Raw genomic sequence first — 16,401 nt, 5'->3', positions numbered from 1 at the left:
TTAAACCTAAAGCAAGTAACTAAAAACAAAGTTTGTTTAAAACCAGGTATACTTACTTAACAGGTTGCCTGGTCAAATTATGCATTCATCCAGTAATAGCAACATTAGCAATTTTTTTTTTCTATACAGGGTGTCTCTGTGTATCCTTAGCTGTCCTGGAACTCCGTCTGTGTAGACTGGGCTGGCCTTGAACCCAGAGATTCACCTGCCTCTGTCTCTCTAGTGCTGGGATTAAAAGTGTGTGCCACCACTTTCTGTCTACAAATAAGAAATTTTATCTTGTCTTTTATTGCTAAAACTTCATTTTTAAATTTATATTTTTGTACATCATAACAAAAACATTTTAAAATAATAACTTAGCCGGGCGGTGGCGCATGCCTTTAATCCCAGCACTCGGGAGGCAGAGGCAGGTGGATCTCTGTGAGTTCGAGACCAGCCTGGTCTACAAGAGCTAGTTCCAGGACAGGCTCCAAAACCACAAGAAACCCTGTCTCGAAAAACCAAAAAAAAAAAAAAAAAGAAAGAAAAAAAAAGAAAAACGAAAAAATAATAATAATAATAACTTAAACAAGCTTGGGATAGATTTAAAAAGGAAAATAGGAATAACGGAATCAAAGAATTTTTAGAATATTTTTTTCTGGATAATATGGTGGCAAAAAAAAAAAAATAAGGAAGCATTGCCAGACATAGTGGCACATGCCTCTCGGTATTTGAGAGGCAGATCTCTGAGTTCAAGGCCTGCCTGATCTACAGAGTTAGAGCCAAGATAGCTTGGGCTACACAGAGAAACCTTTCTTGAAAAACAAAACAACCAAACAAACAAAAAAGCAAACAGAATTGTATGTTTCTTAAATTCCCTTGGAGGCAAAAGAAGAGTTTAACCGTCGGGAGGCAGAGACAAGTGGATCTCTGTGAGTTTGAGTCCAGACTGCTACTGTACAGAGTGAGTTCCAGGACAGCCAGGGCTACAGAGAAACCATGTCAAAAAACAAAAACAACAACAAAAAGAGGAGTTTAACAAAAAATATAATCAATAAAAATTAGGTTATTTTGAAGTTTTCGCCTAAAATTATTATTATTAGTTTGGTTTTTCGAGACTTAGGGAAACAAGGACTAACCAAAAAAAAAAAAAGCTAGTTTTTTTTTTTTTTTTTTAAGATTTATTTATAACATACAGTGTTCTGCCTGCATGTGTGCCTTAATGTCAGAAGAGGGCACTATATCTCATTTCAGATGGTTGTGAGAGTCACCATGTGGTTGCTGGGAATTGAACTCAGGACCTCTGGAAGAGCAGCCAGTGCTCTTAACCACTGAGCCATCTCTCCAGCCCAAGATAGTTATTTTTAATGACTGTATGACATGTTAATTCTTCTCAATGCAGAATCCAAATGTTTTCTGTCAGGGGGATAAAATGCACACCTGTGATAGGATATAGTATGATATTGTTTTGCCATGCTAAGGATTATTTATAGAGCTTTAGGCGGAACAGGGCATATTATGCCCGTTTTGCTCACAGCATAAATATTAGCAGAAATTAATCAAGAACTGGTTGAATTGGGGGTGACTTTGCCCTTTCCTCTTCTCTGTTAGCTAATCTTACGGTTGGTTCTCTCGCCTGCATGAATTAGTCTAGCTATAGAGGCAATGCATTCAGTCTTGGCCTCTATTACAGCCTCTATTTTCTCTTTTAAAAAAAAAATAGAAGGGAGAAGATGTTGGGGGCACAGAGGTCCTTGTACTCCCAGAGAAGTACCAAGAGAACCAGGAAGGTTCATCACGCAGGGGTGTCTCCTCAATGGAGGAGATAAAAATCAAATACCTGCATTCCATCCAGAAAGCTGAAAGAGGACTTTGTTAATGAGCTGGTGACCTTTTTGTTATCTGTGGTGCACACTTCATCCTAATTTCCCAGGATGGTGATTACAGACTCTTTTCTCCCTAGACCATTACCCAACCTTAGGGTAGGTGTCACATGTACTTTATGGCCTACTGACCTCTATGCTATGGTCAGAGACCACACCAGATTCTAGGCCTTTTAGCTACCGAACCCACCCCCATGGTCACACGTCCTTTGTAAAGGACTCTTTACATAGTTATACCGTAAGCTTTATTGCACACCTGGAATTGGACTGATTGTTGCTTGAAAACCTTCTCCCAAATATTTTTTATAAATATAAAATGTGTTTTAAATATGCTGACAGTGAACCGCCTGGCATTAGACTTCCCAAAGTCTGATCCAGGTTGGCAAAGCCAATCTGGACTGTGATTTTGTTCTTGTCTCTCTGCGGACCATTGCCTGCATTGACACCTTCAAGGTTCCCCTCACTCCCGGCCCCCAGCTTTGAACACCTCCATGCCTGCAGGTTGCCCCTTCTGTAGGACGTGTGACTCTGAGCCTCGATCTACACCCATGACTCTCCACATTTCTCTCTCTCTTTTCCAAGACAGGGTTTCTCTGTGTAGCTCTAGCTGTTCTGGAACTCACTCTGTAGACCATGCTGGCCTCTAACTCACAGAGATCCCGCCTGCCTCTACCTCCTGAGTCCGGAGTGCTGGGATTGAAGCTGTGTGCCACCGCCACCCAGCTGGTCCCCCACATCATCTCCCAGGAAGAAAAACTTGATGAAGAGCATCTATGAGTAGAAGAAATGATTGTAGGCTGGGATGCAGCTAAGTGATTAGTGCTTGCTTAGCGTGTACCAAGTATGTACCTAGCTAGGTTCAACCCTACTACTGCAAAAAATGAGGGGCAAGGGAGGGAGAGAATCATCCTTGTTAAAATGACGAGACTTCGGCTGGGCGGTGGTGGCGCACGCCTTTAATCCCAACACTCGGGAGGCAGAGGCAGGCGGATCTTAGTGAGTTCGAGGCCAGCCTGGTCTACAAGAGCTAGTTCCAGGACAGGCTCCAAAGCTACAGAGAAACCCTGTCTCAAAAAGCAATAAATAAATAAATAAATAAATAAATAAATAAATAAATAAATAAATAGACAAGACTTGAAGACTTTATTTAAGGCTGTCACAAAAGGGGAGTGAGAACAAATGCAATCGAGACAGGAGGAAATTTACCACTAATGGTGGCGGTGGCCAGAGTAGGAAGTCGCAGAGACATCAGGCTTGGGAGCGTGCTTACAGAGATGACTTCACTGAGTTCTTGCTGGAGGCAGGCAGGTGGAAGAGAGGCCTTCTCCACAAGCTGATTTACAGACTTTGTTTTGCAGCGGTGGGTACTAAACCAAGGGCTTCATACAAGCTAGGCAAATGCCCCACCATTACCTCTGGGCAACCTAAGTCTGGTGAAGAGGGCTGGTAAGTTTCTGGGCAAGGGGCTCACATGGGCCGGGATTTAAAACATTTGGATTTTTTGTTTGCTTGTTTGTTTTTCGAGACAGAGTTTCTCTGTGTAGCTTTGGAACCTGTCCTGAAACTTGCTCTGTAGACCAGGCTGGCCTCAAACTCACAGAGATCCACCTGCCTCCGCCTCTTGAGTGCTGGAATTAAAGGCCTGTGCTATCTATCACCTTGGATACTCTTATAATGAGGATCCAGCAGACAAAAACAATTTGCCTGGGCAGTGATAACTTGGAGCAGGGAAGAGGACAGCAGACACGTAGGTACAGTGAGGGCCGAGGGTGGGAGTCCTAGGTTAGAAGCCATTAGAGTTGATACTGCATTCAGTGGGTTCCCTATGCAACTGTGCTGAGCCACCAGCAACCCCGGTACTACTTAAAAGGTAATCTGCAGCCGGGTGGTGGTGGCGCACGCCTTTAATCCCAGCACTCGGGAGGCAGAGGCAGGCGGATCTCTGTGAGTTCGAGACCAGCCTGGTCTACAAGAGCTAGTCCCAGGACAGGCTCCAAAACCACAGAGAAACCCTGTCTCGAAAAACCAAAAAAAAAAAAAAAAAAAGAAGGTAATCTGTAATCTGCAACAAGCCTTTTTCTTAGCTACCCTTCTGATGTGTTTCCCCTCTCTCTCTTCCCAGGGAAAGTCAGCTCTAGGAGGCTGCACACTCTCTCCAGTGTGTCCCGTGTGCTACATGCTCAGATGAGGGTGACGGTTCCCTGGAGAAGGCTAGAGCCATGACCTTCAAAGCCATCAAGGGTGGGTGCTAGTGCCTGGCTAGGTTCTGGAGGAGAGAACGACTTTTAAGTGTAAAAACAGCTAGGAAGGGGTGGGGTGGGGAGGGCTGCACTGCCCCTGAACCTCTGCATGGGGGCATTGCGAGGTAGTCAGGTGTAGCCAAGCGCAGTGTGGGGCTGGCATCACACCAGATACAAGGGTCATAACTGGCAACCTCCTGACACGGCACAAAGATGCCAGTGGTCCTCCCCCTTCACGGCAAAGTTCTGAGACTCAGGGGCCTTGACTACCCGTGGGATTCTAGAGATCAACCTGCAGGAGGTCTGGGAGTGTCAGTGAAAAGGCGTATGGAGGCGACGGCAGGTGGAAGAGAAGGCCTCTTGTGCTGAAGACCACGCGGGCTCAAGAGAAGTGCAAGGTTAGACCTTGCCCAGGATCCAGGGTACCAAGAAGGGTCCTTGGAAATTTGGGTCTGATTCTTCATCTTTGCTCCAGATCTCATGGTTTGTCTTCACTGCCCACCCACCTTTCCCATTGCCTTTCAGGGGTCACAGGACACATGATTCAGGGGTTTGCATCAGGGGCCTCTCTAGTTCCCATTCATATGCCTGCCAGCTTTGACCACCGCAGCCCAGACCTTCTGTGAACACAGGGACTTGGTGCTTCTAAGTCCTGAGCCTGGCGAGCCCCTGCTGTGCCCAGACTCATCCTGGACCTGCTTGGTTTCTTCCAGGCAGCCTGCCTTTCTGTCTTGCTAGGCTCCTATTATACCACCTCCTATTATGGTTCCTGTTTTGGCCTCTCTATGCACGAAGGTCTCTATTCTTGCAGTGAAGGGACTGAGCCAAACGGTGTCCACCGGGTTCATCTTGGAAGGAAGATGAATTACCTGAATTATACAAACCCTGATTAAGGACAAGTTTGGGGGCCCAGAGGGACACTTTCAGGATGCTGCTAATTGGGGATCATCTCTGGTCACTCAAAAGGTGACTCTGAGCATCCTTACTGTGGTCATCGGGGCGTGTCGCTGACCCCTGTGTGAGTGCCTATACATCCGGAGTAATGAAGCGTTCCTCCGGGGCGGTAGGAGGGTGGTGGTGGAAAGCACACGCGAGTGCTGTGAACAGTTGCCAAAGGACAAACAACTCTTTCGGAACCCTGTGTTCTGACCGGACAATTGCAAGGTTTGGGCGAAATCACATGTGCGAAGAATCTGTACCAAGTACCTATTTCCAGGTTGTGATTGATGCCCACTCTACCCCCCTCCCCTGGTGGTTTTTTTTTTTTGTTTTTTTTTTTGTTTTGTTTTGTTTTTTTTAGAGTCTCTGTAGCAAAGGCTGGTCTTGAACTTGTAATTCTGGTCGGTTTGGTTCTCCTTGTCATTTGTGGTCTCTCTCCCCTTCTTGGACTCTTGGCTAGAGCAAAGGAATAAACCTGTCAGACTCCACTGTCCCTACTTCTGATCCTGCTGGGTGTCCTTCCGGGACTAGGACTGGGTAGGATGTAGAGACACCTTTGTTTAAATAATGCCTCCAGGTTTCCTGAGATAGATAGGCTTAGGTCCTTTTTTTTTTTTCCTGATTTGGGGTAGTTTTGTTGTCTGAGACAGGGTCGTGCTATATTGGCCAAACTGGTCATGATTGTCATCCCCCTGCCTCAGTCTTCTGGGACTGCAGGTATATGCCACCCACCACCTCTTGCTCAGGGGTAGACCCTGAGCCTGAGGATGAGAAGGGTTGCTCTGCTGTACTTTGTTCCAGAATGTCCCAGGAGTCTCCATCACCACCGTGACCTGGGCTCCAGTTGGCAACAGCCGCGGGAGGTCTCTTTCCTCTACCCCAGGAATATAGCCCCTCTTTCTGCCCCTCCTGCCTCAGGATGCGAACAAGAAAAAGTCACAATTCCAGGTCAGTCACAGAAGAGCAAACTGCACAATAGTGACCACGGCTTCAGCCCACAGAGAGGCTTTAATTCCCAGTTGGGTGGGGGGGGTCCCAGGGGCCACTCTAGGCTTTCTCCTGATTGATCATAGATGGGGCTGTGTTTAAGGCTCTGGCTTTGCTCTATTTCTTTAGGCACACTCCTTTCGAGTTCTTTGTGGCGTGTGATACTGCCAACACTCCTGCCAAGCACCTGTTCCCCGAGTGTGCACAATTATGGGACACACAGGTCCCTGGCGGTGCAGATTCTACAGCCTGGATCCACACATCCTTATAGGTTTAGGTTTACAGTCTCCAAAGCCATGAGGACTTGCTGCCCGCAGGACCTCCAGAGAACTGGACCAGGGTGTGGAGCTCAGCTGCAGCTCTGGGATGAGAGTACAGCCCTCCAGTGGACCAGTTAGGACCCACCTCAGCCATAACTGTGGGGGCTGCTGGGATCGATGGGAGCTGAGTCTCGCTGGCCCGCTGGTCGGACCAGCTGCCACAGGCGGTGGCTGAGGTTCTGCACTTGGCATGTGCCCAGGACACAGCCCACCCGCAGAAGCTGGGCATGGGGTCTTCGGGGTCCCAAGTGTCGCTGGGGACCTGGGTGTCGTGAGCCACCATTCTGAAGCAGATGAACCATAGCAAGGGTCGGGTTGCCCCTTCCCTGTGGCTGGAGAGCACGAAGAGGCTTCCAGGCTGCAGACCGGAGGGAAGAGTGTCCAGGCTGTAGGTCACTGGATGGAGCCTTTGCTGGGGAGTCTCTGCAGAAGGGAAAGAAAGATGCAAACTCAAAGGCCTGGCATAGCCTTCCAAAGGCACTTAATCCTATCTACTTCTCTATACAGTCTGAGGGCACTGACAGGGGAAGCCCACAGCTTCCCTAAAAGCCTGGCCTCGGACCAGGGGAAGCCCAAAGCCTGACCCTGTCTCTGACCTGAAGACTAGGAGTGGAAGCCGATTAGCCGGCTGAGCTTACTGGCAGCTGGGCCATCCACGTAGCCCAAGTCACATGTACCATTATCAGCACCACTCTGGGCAAAGGTCTCCAAGTCACATAGGCTCTGTGGGCCACGGCTCTTAGAATTCAAAAGACCTCCCCGGGTTCTTCCCTGAGAATGCTTCTAGTCTCCCTTGCTCCAGGAAACCTTATGTGTAAGAGCGTATTCTCTCTTCCTCTCTCCCTGCCCTTCTCTCCTCTCCCTCTCTCTCCTCTTCTCTTCTCTTCTCTTCTCTTCTCTTCTCTTCTCTTCTCTTCTCTCCTCTCCTCTCCTCTCCTCTCCTCTCCTCTCCTCTCCTCTCCTCTCCTCTCCTCTCCTCTCCTCTCCTCTCCTCTCCTCCTCCTCTCTCTCTCTCTCTCTCTCTCTCTCTCTCTCTCTCTCTCTCTCTCTCTCTCTCTCGTGTGTGTGTGTGTGTGTGTGTGTATGTGTGTGTAGGGTCAGAATAACTATGCTAAATAGATAGATTCAAAGAAGAAAAAGTCCTCGTGCCTTTCTCAGGCAACACTGAAGATGGGAAGGTGGCCCTTGATCTGGGAGATGAGCTCTAGAAAACTTATGTTCCCATAAGGAGGCTGGTCCAAACTTTGTACTCACCTGGGTCTCAAAAGCTTCAGTCCTTTGCCTAGGCCGCCAGACTGCGTGCCCGGGAGCAGGTAGAGGAGGCTGATGCAACCGAGGGTTACCGTGACCATCAGGAACTGGGCCATGGCGGACTGGGCTGTGGGAAAATGCGGTGAAGTCGGCAAATGGGGTGGAGGAGGGCAATTCTGGCCTGGAGCCAATCCTCTTCACCCACCACTTGGGGAAGTCCTTCTCAGCCGGGGGTCTAGGGACGTGGGAAGATTGGTACCTGCGTCTGTTGTCTGTCGGGTCACAGGTCTCAGATCTAGAGACAGCAGGCGGGGCTGGGGTCTGTTGCGAGTTCCGAGAGCACTCAGTTGATCTTGAGGGTGTCAGGCCGTGGTCTCCTGGGTTAGTTCGCCTTCTGAGTTAGTTCGCCTTCTGGGGTCCAGCGGAAGACCAGTTTGGGAGGCACTTCCAACGCTAAGTAGTCTTTGGAGCTGAAGGCGGGGCCCGCCGCTGATGGGGCGGGGCGTTCTCCACCAGGGTGGGCTGATGGAGCCGAGCTCTCCTGGTAGTCGCTCCTGCCCAGCAAGAAGCGGTAGAGCCACAGGGGTCACTTCGAGGGGTCCATCCCTCCTGGGAAATGCTTAAGAGCTGGACAGGAACGCGCCCCCACCCCCCGGCAGGGGAGGTGTCTACCACCCTCACTTCTATTACCTAATACTGGTGTGCGACCAAGTCTAAGAGACTAGTGGGGCCCAAGTACCCACCAGGCTGAACGGTGAGTGCTGGGGTAGAGTTGTGTTCTGACCGCAAAGGCATTGACCTGTCTGTCACCTCTTCGTGAAAAGTAGGCGCATGACTTGGTCGCCCAGCATCCCCAGGAGGTAATGGTAGATTCTGGATGACTGCTTACCTGTTTTCCAGACTGGTGGCTTCTCATTACCAAATACTGTAGTACAAGTACGAACTGAGCCCCCACCACAGCAGTATTCTGGGTGAGAGACGCATTCCTCTTCTCTGCATATAGTAATCTCTGTACGTGTTACACACACATGCACAAACGAGAAATGTCTATAAATATGTGTGACCATAAGGCATTCATGGGTGGGAGTACTTGAATATGCAGGTACTCACTCTATGAATTGCTTTAAAAAAAAAAAAAAGCCTCTCCCCCGCCCCCACCCCCCATTGTGGTATTGGGAAGTGAACCAGGCAAGCACCTACCACTGAGCTACATCCTCATAACTGTTTGCCTTTGAGTGTTGAGGTAGGGTCTCCCTAAGCTGCCCAGTACCCTCTGTAGCCTAGGGAGGACTTCAACTTGAAGTCTTCCTGTCCCTGTCTCTTGAACAGCTGGGATTACAAGTCTGCTCCAGGAGGTGGTCCCCCTTTTTTATTTTGTGTATCTTCTATTTACTTATTTTTTTTAAATATTTCTTTATTTATTATGTATGCAATATTCTGTCTGTGTGTATGTCTGCATGCCAGAAGAGGGCACCAGACCTCATTACAGATGGTTGTGAGCCACCATGTGGTTGCCAGGAATTGAACTCAGGACCTTTGAAAGAGCAGGCAATGCTCTTAACCACTGAGCCATCTCTCCAGCCCCTCTATTTACTTATTTTTAATAGACTTTATAGTACAAAATCATGGATTTTATTACGACATGTTCATAGACTTATAATTGTATTTTGTCCCTCTTCACCCCATCAGTCCTTCGATAATCTAAATTTCGGTGATTTTTCAGTCTTTCCACAGCTAAAAGCCCCACCATTGAGCTCATTTATATACTGTATATACCGAGTTGCTCTTCACAATGCTGTGCCAGTTCACCATCCACCCACAGATTCTGGGCCACTGATTTTTGTCAGCCTGATGGCCTTTTTTTTTTTTTTTTTTTTTCTTAAACACCCCATCACTGCCATAAGCATTTCCCTTATTTCGGTGTCCATCTGTGTTTCTTCTTCTATCTCATCCTGTCCCTCTGTGGGACTCCCCAGGACTTGGTCACTCTGTCCCTCCTGCTGAACACTCGTGGGTGCTCAGTAAGCATTTGCCAGATGACTCCATTGAAGAGTGTTGAATGTAGGCCATGCTGAAGAGCTTGCTTTACCTCCTGAGGAAAAGTTTAGCAAAACCATTTGCCTGTTTTTATCAGATGTAGGGAGAGCGATTTTATGTTAGAAAAGAACAATGCTAGGCATGGTGGTGGTGCCTCTCGGTAACCCTAGCACTCAGGAAAGAGGTAGGGGGTCCAGTTTAGGACCAGCCTGGTCCTACATAGCAAGACTCTGCCCTCACCGAAAAAAGGAAACAAATTGAGACCTGGAAATGTACCATTGTGTGCAAGGCCCTGGGTTTCATCTACAACCCCTTCAAAAATAAAATAAAAAGGTGGCCAGGTGGTGATGGCACACGTCTTTAATCCCAGCACTCTGGAGGCAGAAGCAGGTGGATCTCTGAGTTTGAGGCCAGCCTGGTCTACATAGTGAGTTCCCTGTCTTGGAGAAAACTAAAATAAAATAAAAAGGTGACTCTGAAAGCTAGGGAACACAGGGCTGAGGCAGGCACTAGAGCATCTAGAAGGAGTGGGTGCTGGGTAACAGAATAGCAGGTCAGAGGAGAGAGAACAGGTCAGTAGGCAGGAAAGAAAGGGACAAGAAGGTTGGAGATCTGTACACAGTCTATCTATCTGGTGGTGCAGGACGCTGTTGAAGAGCACGTGGAAGAGGCTGCAGTGTGGGCATGCCCAGGACATGCCGGTGGCTAGGGGTGTCTGTCCAGGACCTATGCTGGAGGGCAGGCTGGAACAGATTGGGGCCTTAAGAGATAGTTAGTTTCTGAGAACTATTGTAAGCATCATCTAAGAGGATGAAGAGACAACGTGGTGGAGTTCAGAATCACCGTGCCAAGTCCGAGGGACAGCAGGGGGGAGGAGAGGGGAGGATGCTGAGACAGGCTCGGTTCTTCAGCTGTGCCCCCTTTCTCTAGCCCACCTCCACCTTATGTTATGTCTCCACACTGCTGCTGGCACTGCCTTCATGTTATTCATCCACCAGTGAGTACAATATGCATTCGTTGAGCTGGCAAGATGACTTAATGGATAAAGGTACTTGCCACCAAGCCTAATAACTTGACAGACAATGGGAGAACTGACTGTTCTCCTCTGCCCTCTACGCACATGCCATGGCACACAAAATAAAAAAATTTTACAGTAGTACAATTTTTGGAAAATATCTCTTGTCTTCAAAGAGGCTGAACTTTTGTTGGACCTGACAGCAAAGTTAATAATAGGCCTTGAGATAGCTTAAGGCTTTTTTCCCCGCATATTTTTTTAATGACTTGTTTTTATTTTATGTTTTGTCTATGGGTATATATGAGGGTATTGCATCCCCTGGAACTGGAGTTAGAGACAGTTGTGAGCTGCTATGTAGGTGCTAGGAATTGAACCTGGGTCTTCTGAAAGAGCAGCCAGTGCTCTTAACCACTAAGCCATCTCTCTGCCTCCTTTCCTGTTATTTATTTATTTGTTTATTTTTTGCTTTTTTGGGACAGGGTTTTTCTGTGTATCTCTGACTGTCCTGGAACATACTTGGTAGACCAGACTGTCCACGATCTCCACTTGCCTCTGCCTCCTGAGTGCTGAAATTAAAGGCATGTGCTATCACCTAAGATCACTTGAGACTTAACCTGCTATCCTACGGAGCACTCTTTCTTTTCGTGTTTTTTTTTTTCCTTTTTTCTTTCTTTCTTTCTTTTTTTTTTTTTTTTTTTTTTTTTTTGGTTTTTCGAGACAGGGTTTCTCTGTGGCTTTGGAGCCTGTCCTGGAACTAGCTCTGTAGACCAGGCTGGTCTCGAACTCACAGAGATCCGCCTGCCTCTGCCTCCCGAGTGCTGGGATTAAAGGCGTGTGCCACCATCGCCCGGCTCCTTTTTTTTTCTTTTTTCTTTTTTTTTTTTTTTTTGAGACGGTCTCACTATGTAGCCCTGTCTGGCCTGGAACTCACAGAGATTTATCTGCCTCTGTCTCCTAAATGCTAGAATTAAAAGCCCTGTTTAAATTTAACCTGCCTTTAAAGAACAATATAACAAACAGCCTTATATGCAATGGATTTCCCATGCAATCAGCTTTTACTGACTAAACTAGGGCATAACTTTCATTTTAAGTTATATATTCTTGGGCTGGAGAGGTGGCTCAGAGGTTAAGAGCACTGGCTGTTCTTCCAAAGGTCTTGAGTTCAGTTCCCAGCAACCACATGGTGGCTCACAACCATCTATAATGAGATCTGTTGCCCTTTCCTGGTATGCAGGCAGAACAATGTATGCACAGTAAATAAATAAATCTTTAAAAAGATAAAAATAAAAAATTATATATTCTTCCAGGTCTCTGACCTAGAGTAATACATGTGTTATAAACATTTGCTGAAAAACAGCCAATAGTTAAAAGCAACATTATACTATAAACACCTAATATAATTGTTGCAAATATCATGCGGGGGATAGGCTGATAGTATCTGTCTACAGTTTTTGTTTACCATCCTGGGCTAGTTGGGAGCAGTAGTCCCTCCTTGTAAAAACTCTTTACAGTTTTTGTAAAGAGACCTTATTCCATCGCCACTGATACTCTCTGTGCTCTTCAGTAAATACAGAGCAAAGCCTTTTTTTAGGGACAGGTAGAAGACAGGGAGAGAAGTAGAAATTTCAAATGTGAGTTCACTCTTGGTCAAACCAATCCAAGAGGAACTTTGTTCTTTTCATTCCTTAATGCATTAACTAGTACACTTAAAAAAGAAAAAATGCATTTAAATTCTCTATTTTTATGAATATTTTATTTTTTCTGGTTGGCTTTTATTGTTATTGTTTTGAGACAGAATCTCATTCTGGAGTCCCAGAACTCCTGACATAGATCAAGATGTCCTCTAACTCATAGAGATCCACCTGCCTCTGACTCCCATGTGCTGGGCGTAAAGGAGTGTGCCATCATGCCCAGCCTGTCTTACCAGGTTGTGTGTGTGTGTGTAATATTTAAAGTTTATTTTTATCACAGATATATAGGTGTCTATGTTGAACCACAGTGCACATGTGGAGGTCAGAGGACAACTGGCAGGAATCTGCTTAGCTCTCTCCTTCTACCATGTAGGTCCTGGGGATCAAACTCAGGTCACAAGGCTTGTGAGCAAGTATTTTTACCTGCTGAACCAACTCACAAACCTTTTATCAATTTTTTGTTTTGTTTTGCTTTGTTTTTGTCTTTTTGAGACAGGGTTTCTCTGTGTAACAGTCCTGGCTGTCTTGGAACTTGCTTTATAGACCAGATTGGCCTCAAACTCACTGAGATCCACCACCTGCCTCTGCCTTCCAAGTGCTGGGACTAAAGGTGTGCGCTACCACTGCCTGGCTGCCCTTTACCAGTTTTGAAAAATTGTTTTATGTATGTAGAGATTTTGCCTGCATGTATATCAGTGCAGTGTATGTATACAGCTGGTGCCCTCTGAGGACAGAAGAGAGCATCAGATCCCCTGGAGTTTGAGTTACAGGAGGTTGTAAGGTACCTTGCAGGTACTAGGAATCAAATCCTCTGCAAGAGCAGCCAGTGCCCTTAACCACTGAAGCATCTTTCCACCTCAATCAGATTTAAAATTTAGAAACATGACATTTATTTATGTGCTAGTTTGTGGGTATGCGCATCCACAAGTCAGAAACTAACTTGTAGGAACGAGCTATCTCCTGTACCATGTGGGTCCCAGGAACTGAACTTCAAGAACTCAGGGCATCATGCTTGATAGGGAGCACCTTTGTCCGCTGAGCCATCTCACTTGTCCCAGATTTCCTTTCTTTTTCTTTTCTGAAATAGGGTCTCAGTATGTTATGTATCCCAAACTGGCTTTACTATGAAATCCTTCTGCCTCGGTCTCCCAAGTGCTGGGATTCCTGCAGTGCACCAAGACACCTGGTTTCATATGTTTTCATTTGGATAGCTGGAAGTGAGTCTTGGAGAAAGCGATGGGACCAAAGCTCTCTATGTTTTTCCTTTCAAACAATTGCTGCCCCCTTGAGCATATCCTGTCTTTCCCCAAACCCATGGCAGCAGGTGAGGATGGGAATATTCTCTGACCCTTGAGTTTAGGCCTATGTGCTTCTTCTGCTCCTTTTCCTCCCGTTGTGGTCCCGCCTTTACACTACATATTTGACACCTGTTGTATACAACTACCCATGTCAACTCAAGGGGAGACACTAGCATCTTTAAATTTACCTTTAGTTGGAGAAGCTGCCTTTGGGAGAATGTGCTTTCTGGCAGGAGCAGGGAAAGCAGACAAGAGTTTGCTGGGGAAGTCGGCACTGGGCTCAAAGAGTTGATTGGTGTTAGTGACATTGGGGAAGACTTTAGACCAATGGTTCCCAACCTTTCTAATGTTGCGACCCTTTAATACAGTTATGTTTATATGTTGTGGTGACCCCCAACCAAAAGATTATTTTCCTTGCTACTTCATAACTGCAATTTTGATACTGCTATAAATTTTAAAAACTCGTGTTTTTGATGGTTTTAGGTGATCTCTGAGAAAGGGTCATTCAACGCCTATAGGGGTTGCTGCAACCCACAGGTTGAGAACTGCTGCTTTAGAGAAATTTTCTTGGGGCAAAAAGGGTGGTAACTTCATCAAAAGATATGGTTTTAAGGTATAAATTTGAGGTTTGATTCTGGTGGGAAGGGTTTTGAAGACAGGGAAAGGCTGGGTATGGCAGGGGAACTCATAGGGAGCAGTGGGACATGGGTAGATAGGTAGGAGGGGCAAGTGTCTCTGGAAGGAGGGTGGGTGTAGATCGGCAGGTCTGGGGTCTATCATATGATTGGTATGCTTTTTTTTCTAGGAAAAGTCAACTCAAGCAGTGACCATCCATGAGATAGAAGTAGACTCAGAAGATAAAGACTAAAAGAAACTATACATATCAGCAGGCCAGGTAGTATATTTGGGGAGTGCCCATCCATTACAGACTAGGACATTGTGTCCCTGTGGGTCACTCTGCTCTATAGGAGCATCTATCCTTCTCAAGTTGAGGCAGTGGCGTCAGCATGGGTCACTCTGCCTTCTTAGACACAGATGGTTAAGATAATATACATGGCTGGGTTAGCCGCGAATAGTGAAATGTTGAGGCAGTAGTTTGCAGGAAGACAGGCATTTGGAGGCCAAAGAACAGACAGAGGGAGCCAAGGAGACCAAGGAGAGAGTATCTTCTTGAAGGAGACCGAACTGGTTGGATAAGGGAGCATCTGAGGAGACTACAGGCCCTTGAGAAGAGGTAGGTGACTGGGGGAATGCAATGGTCGAGGTATTCAACTTAGTGGCAAGGCACTCGAGGAGAGATTGGAAACAACCTTGCTAGGATCAGGGTTCTTTTTTTTTTTTTTTTAAATATTTATTTATTTATTTATTTATTATGTATATAATATTCTGTCTGTGTTTATGTCTGCAGGCCAGAAGAGGGCACCAAACCTCATTACAGATGGTTGTGAGCCACCATGTGGTTGCTGGGACTTGAACTCAGGACCTTTGGAAGAGCAGTCAGTGCTCTTAACCACCGAGCCATCTCTCCAGCCCCAGGGTTCTTTTCAGTAAGGACACTGAGCCTGGTGATCATGGCCATGGGTGGCAGGGCCCCACTAGTTTCTAAGAGAGTCAGCCTGGTGTTCAAGCACCAAGTCAAATGTGCCAGTCACCACTTCTTCACTCAGAGGTGTAGAGAGAAGTTTTGGTGATTGACAGAAACCAGCTCAAGCAAGTTCAGACACGTTAAGCAGAAAGGAAGATGTCACACCCCATATCACCTGGCAGTGGCAAGGGAGAGCCAGGGCTATGTCTCCGTTTCCGGGAGAGTCTTTCCCTCATCCCTCTCTTTTAAAAAGGACATTTTCATTTTATGTGTATGGGTGTCTCCCCCCACCCCACTTGGACGGCTGTGCACCAGATACAAGCAGTACTCCTGGTTGCCAGAAGAGGGCGATGGGTCCTCTGGAATCAGAGTTACAGATGGTTGCACGCTGGAGATCCAACACAGGTTCTCTGCAAGAACAAGTGCCCTTAACTGCTGAGTTAATTCTCCAGGAGGCCCTCATGCCTGTTTTGACAGGTTTCCCAGTGAAGCCTAGGCGGCTGGATTGGAACTCATGATCTACCTGCTTCAGCCTCCCAAGGGTTAGATTATACACCACCAACTGAACTTCTCTCTCCTTGAGTTTGGTTTCATTCATTCTCAGATCCTGCAGTTAGAGGGAACAGGATGCTAGGAGGCAGCTAGTCTTTCAGTTCCCACAGAAACTAAATTCATCTACGGAAAAAAAAAAAAAAGCCCCGTTCTCTCCTTGGACCTCCCTGGTCAAGGACTTTGTCTCTCTAGTGTCCAGACCTTTACCCATTTCTGTGTCACTGCTAGAGGCCTGGTTAATCCCCGACCTCCAGGGTGGTCTGACCTCCCAGGAAGGTGACCCACGTTGGGACTGGAGGCAAATGCTGTTTTATTTTGTTTTAATGCAGGTATTGGACATTCCACCCACCCAAAAGTGAAGCCTTTCCCTAGGCCATCGTAAGTTTGGCAGCGTTTGAGGCGAAGCCCTGGCCCCCTGACTTGAACCTCTAGTTTGGGAGACTCGCAGCACAATGCCTGGTCTCCAGCGATTTACTGAGCTGAAGCCTCGGGACCACGCCCCTGACTCTGGGGATTAGGATCTCCCAAGGGTGAGGTTCAGGCCTCTCTTCATTCCGGGGCTTCAGTCTCGACGGGGTAAATACGCTCTGGTCCTCACCAGTGTCTCAGGTCGAAATGTCGGCC

General features: G+C 46.9%; 1 protein-coding gene across 1 annotated transcript; it reads right to left on the bottom strand.

Moving 5' to 3' along the window:
- Window positions 1-6,310: 6,310 nt before the first annotated feature.
- On the bottom strand, window positions 6,311-7,990 carry Adm2 (adrenomedullin 2). Its single transcript, XM_057792684.1, has 3 exons — window positions 7,859-7,990; window positions 7,603-7,726; window positions 6,311-6,771 (listed from the first exon to the last, which is right to left on the bottom strand). Exons 2-3 carry the CDS (start codon window positions 7,713-7,715, stop codon window positions 6,435-6,437), a joined length of 450 nt encoding a protein of 149 aa, XP_057648667.1. The 5' UTR covers window positions 7,716-7,726; window positions 7,859-7,990; the 3' UTR covers window positions 6,311-6,434.
- Between the last annotated feature and the right edge of the window lie 8,411 nt (window positions 7,991-16,401).

Source organism: Chionomys nivalis, chromosome 17 (genome assembly GCF_950005125.1).
Source record: "Chionomys nivalis chromosome 17, mChiNiv1.1, whole genome shotgun sequence".
Classification (NCBI taxonomy): Eukaryota; Metazoa; Chordata; class Mammalia; order Rodentia; family Cricetidae; genus Chionomys; species Chionomys nivalis.
The sequence above is the reverse complement of the archived record's forward strand: the minus strand, read 5'-3'. Positions and strand labels throughout refer to the sequence as shown.

Excerpts from the sequence above, each read along its gene's own strand:
- Adm2 (XM_057792684.1), bottom strand. The coding sequence starts at position 7,715 with ATGGCCCAGTTCCTGATGGTCACGGTAACCCTCGGTTGCATCAGCCTC. Across the intron at positions 6,772-7,602 it reads CTGAAGCTTTTGAGACCCAG|AGACTCCCCAGCAAAGGCTC; the intron begins GTGAGTACAAAG and ends TCCCTTCTGCAG.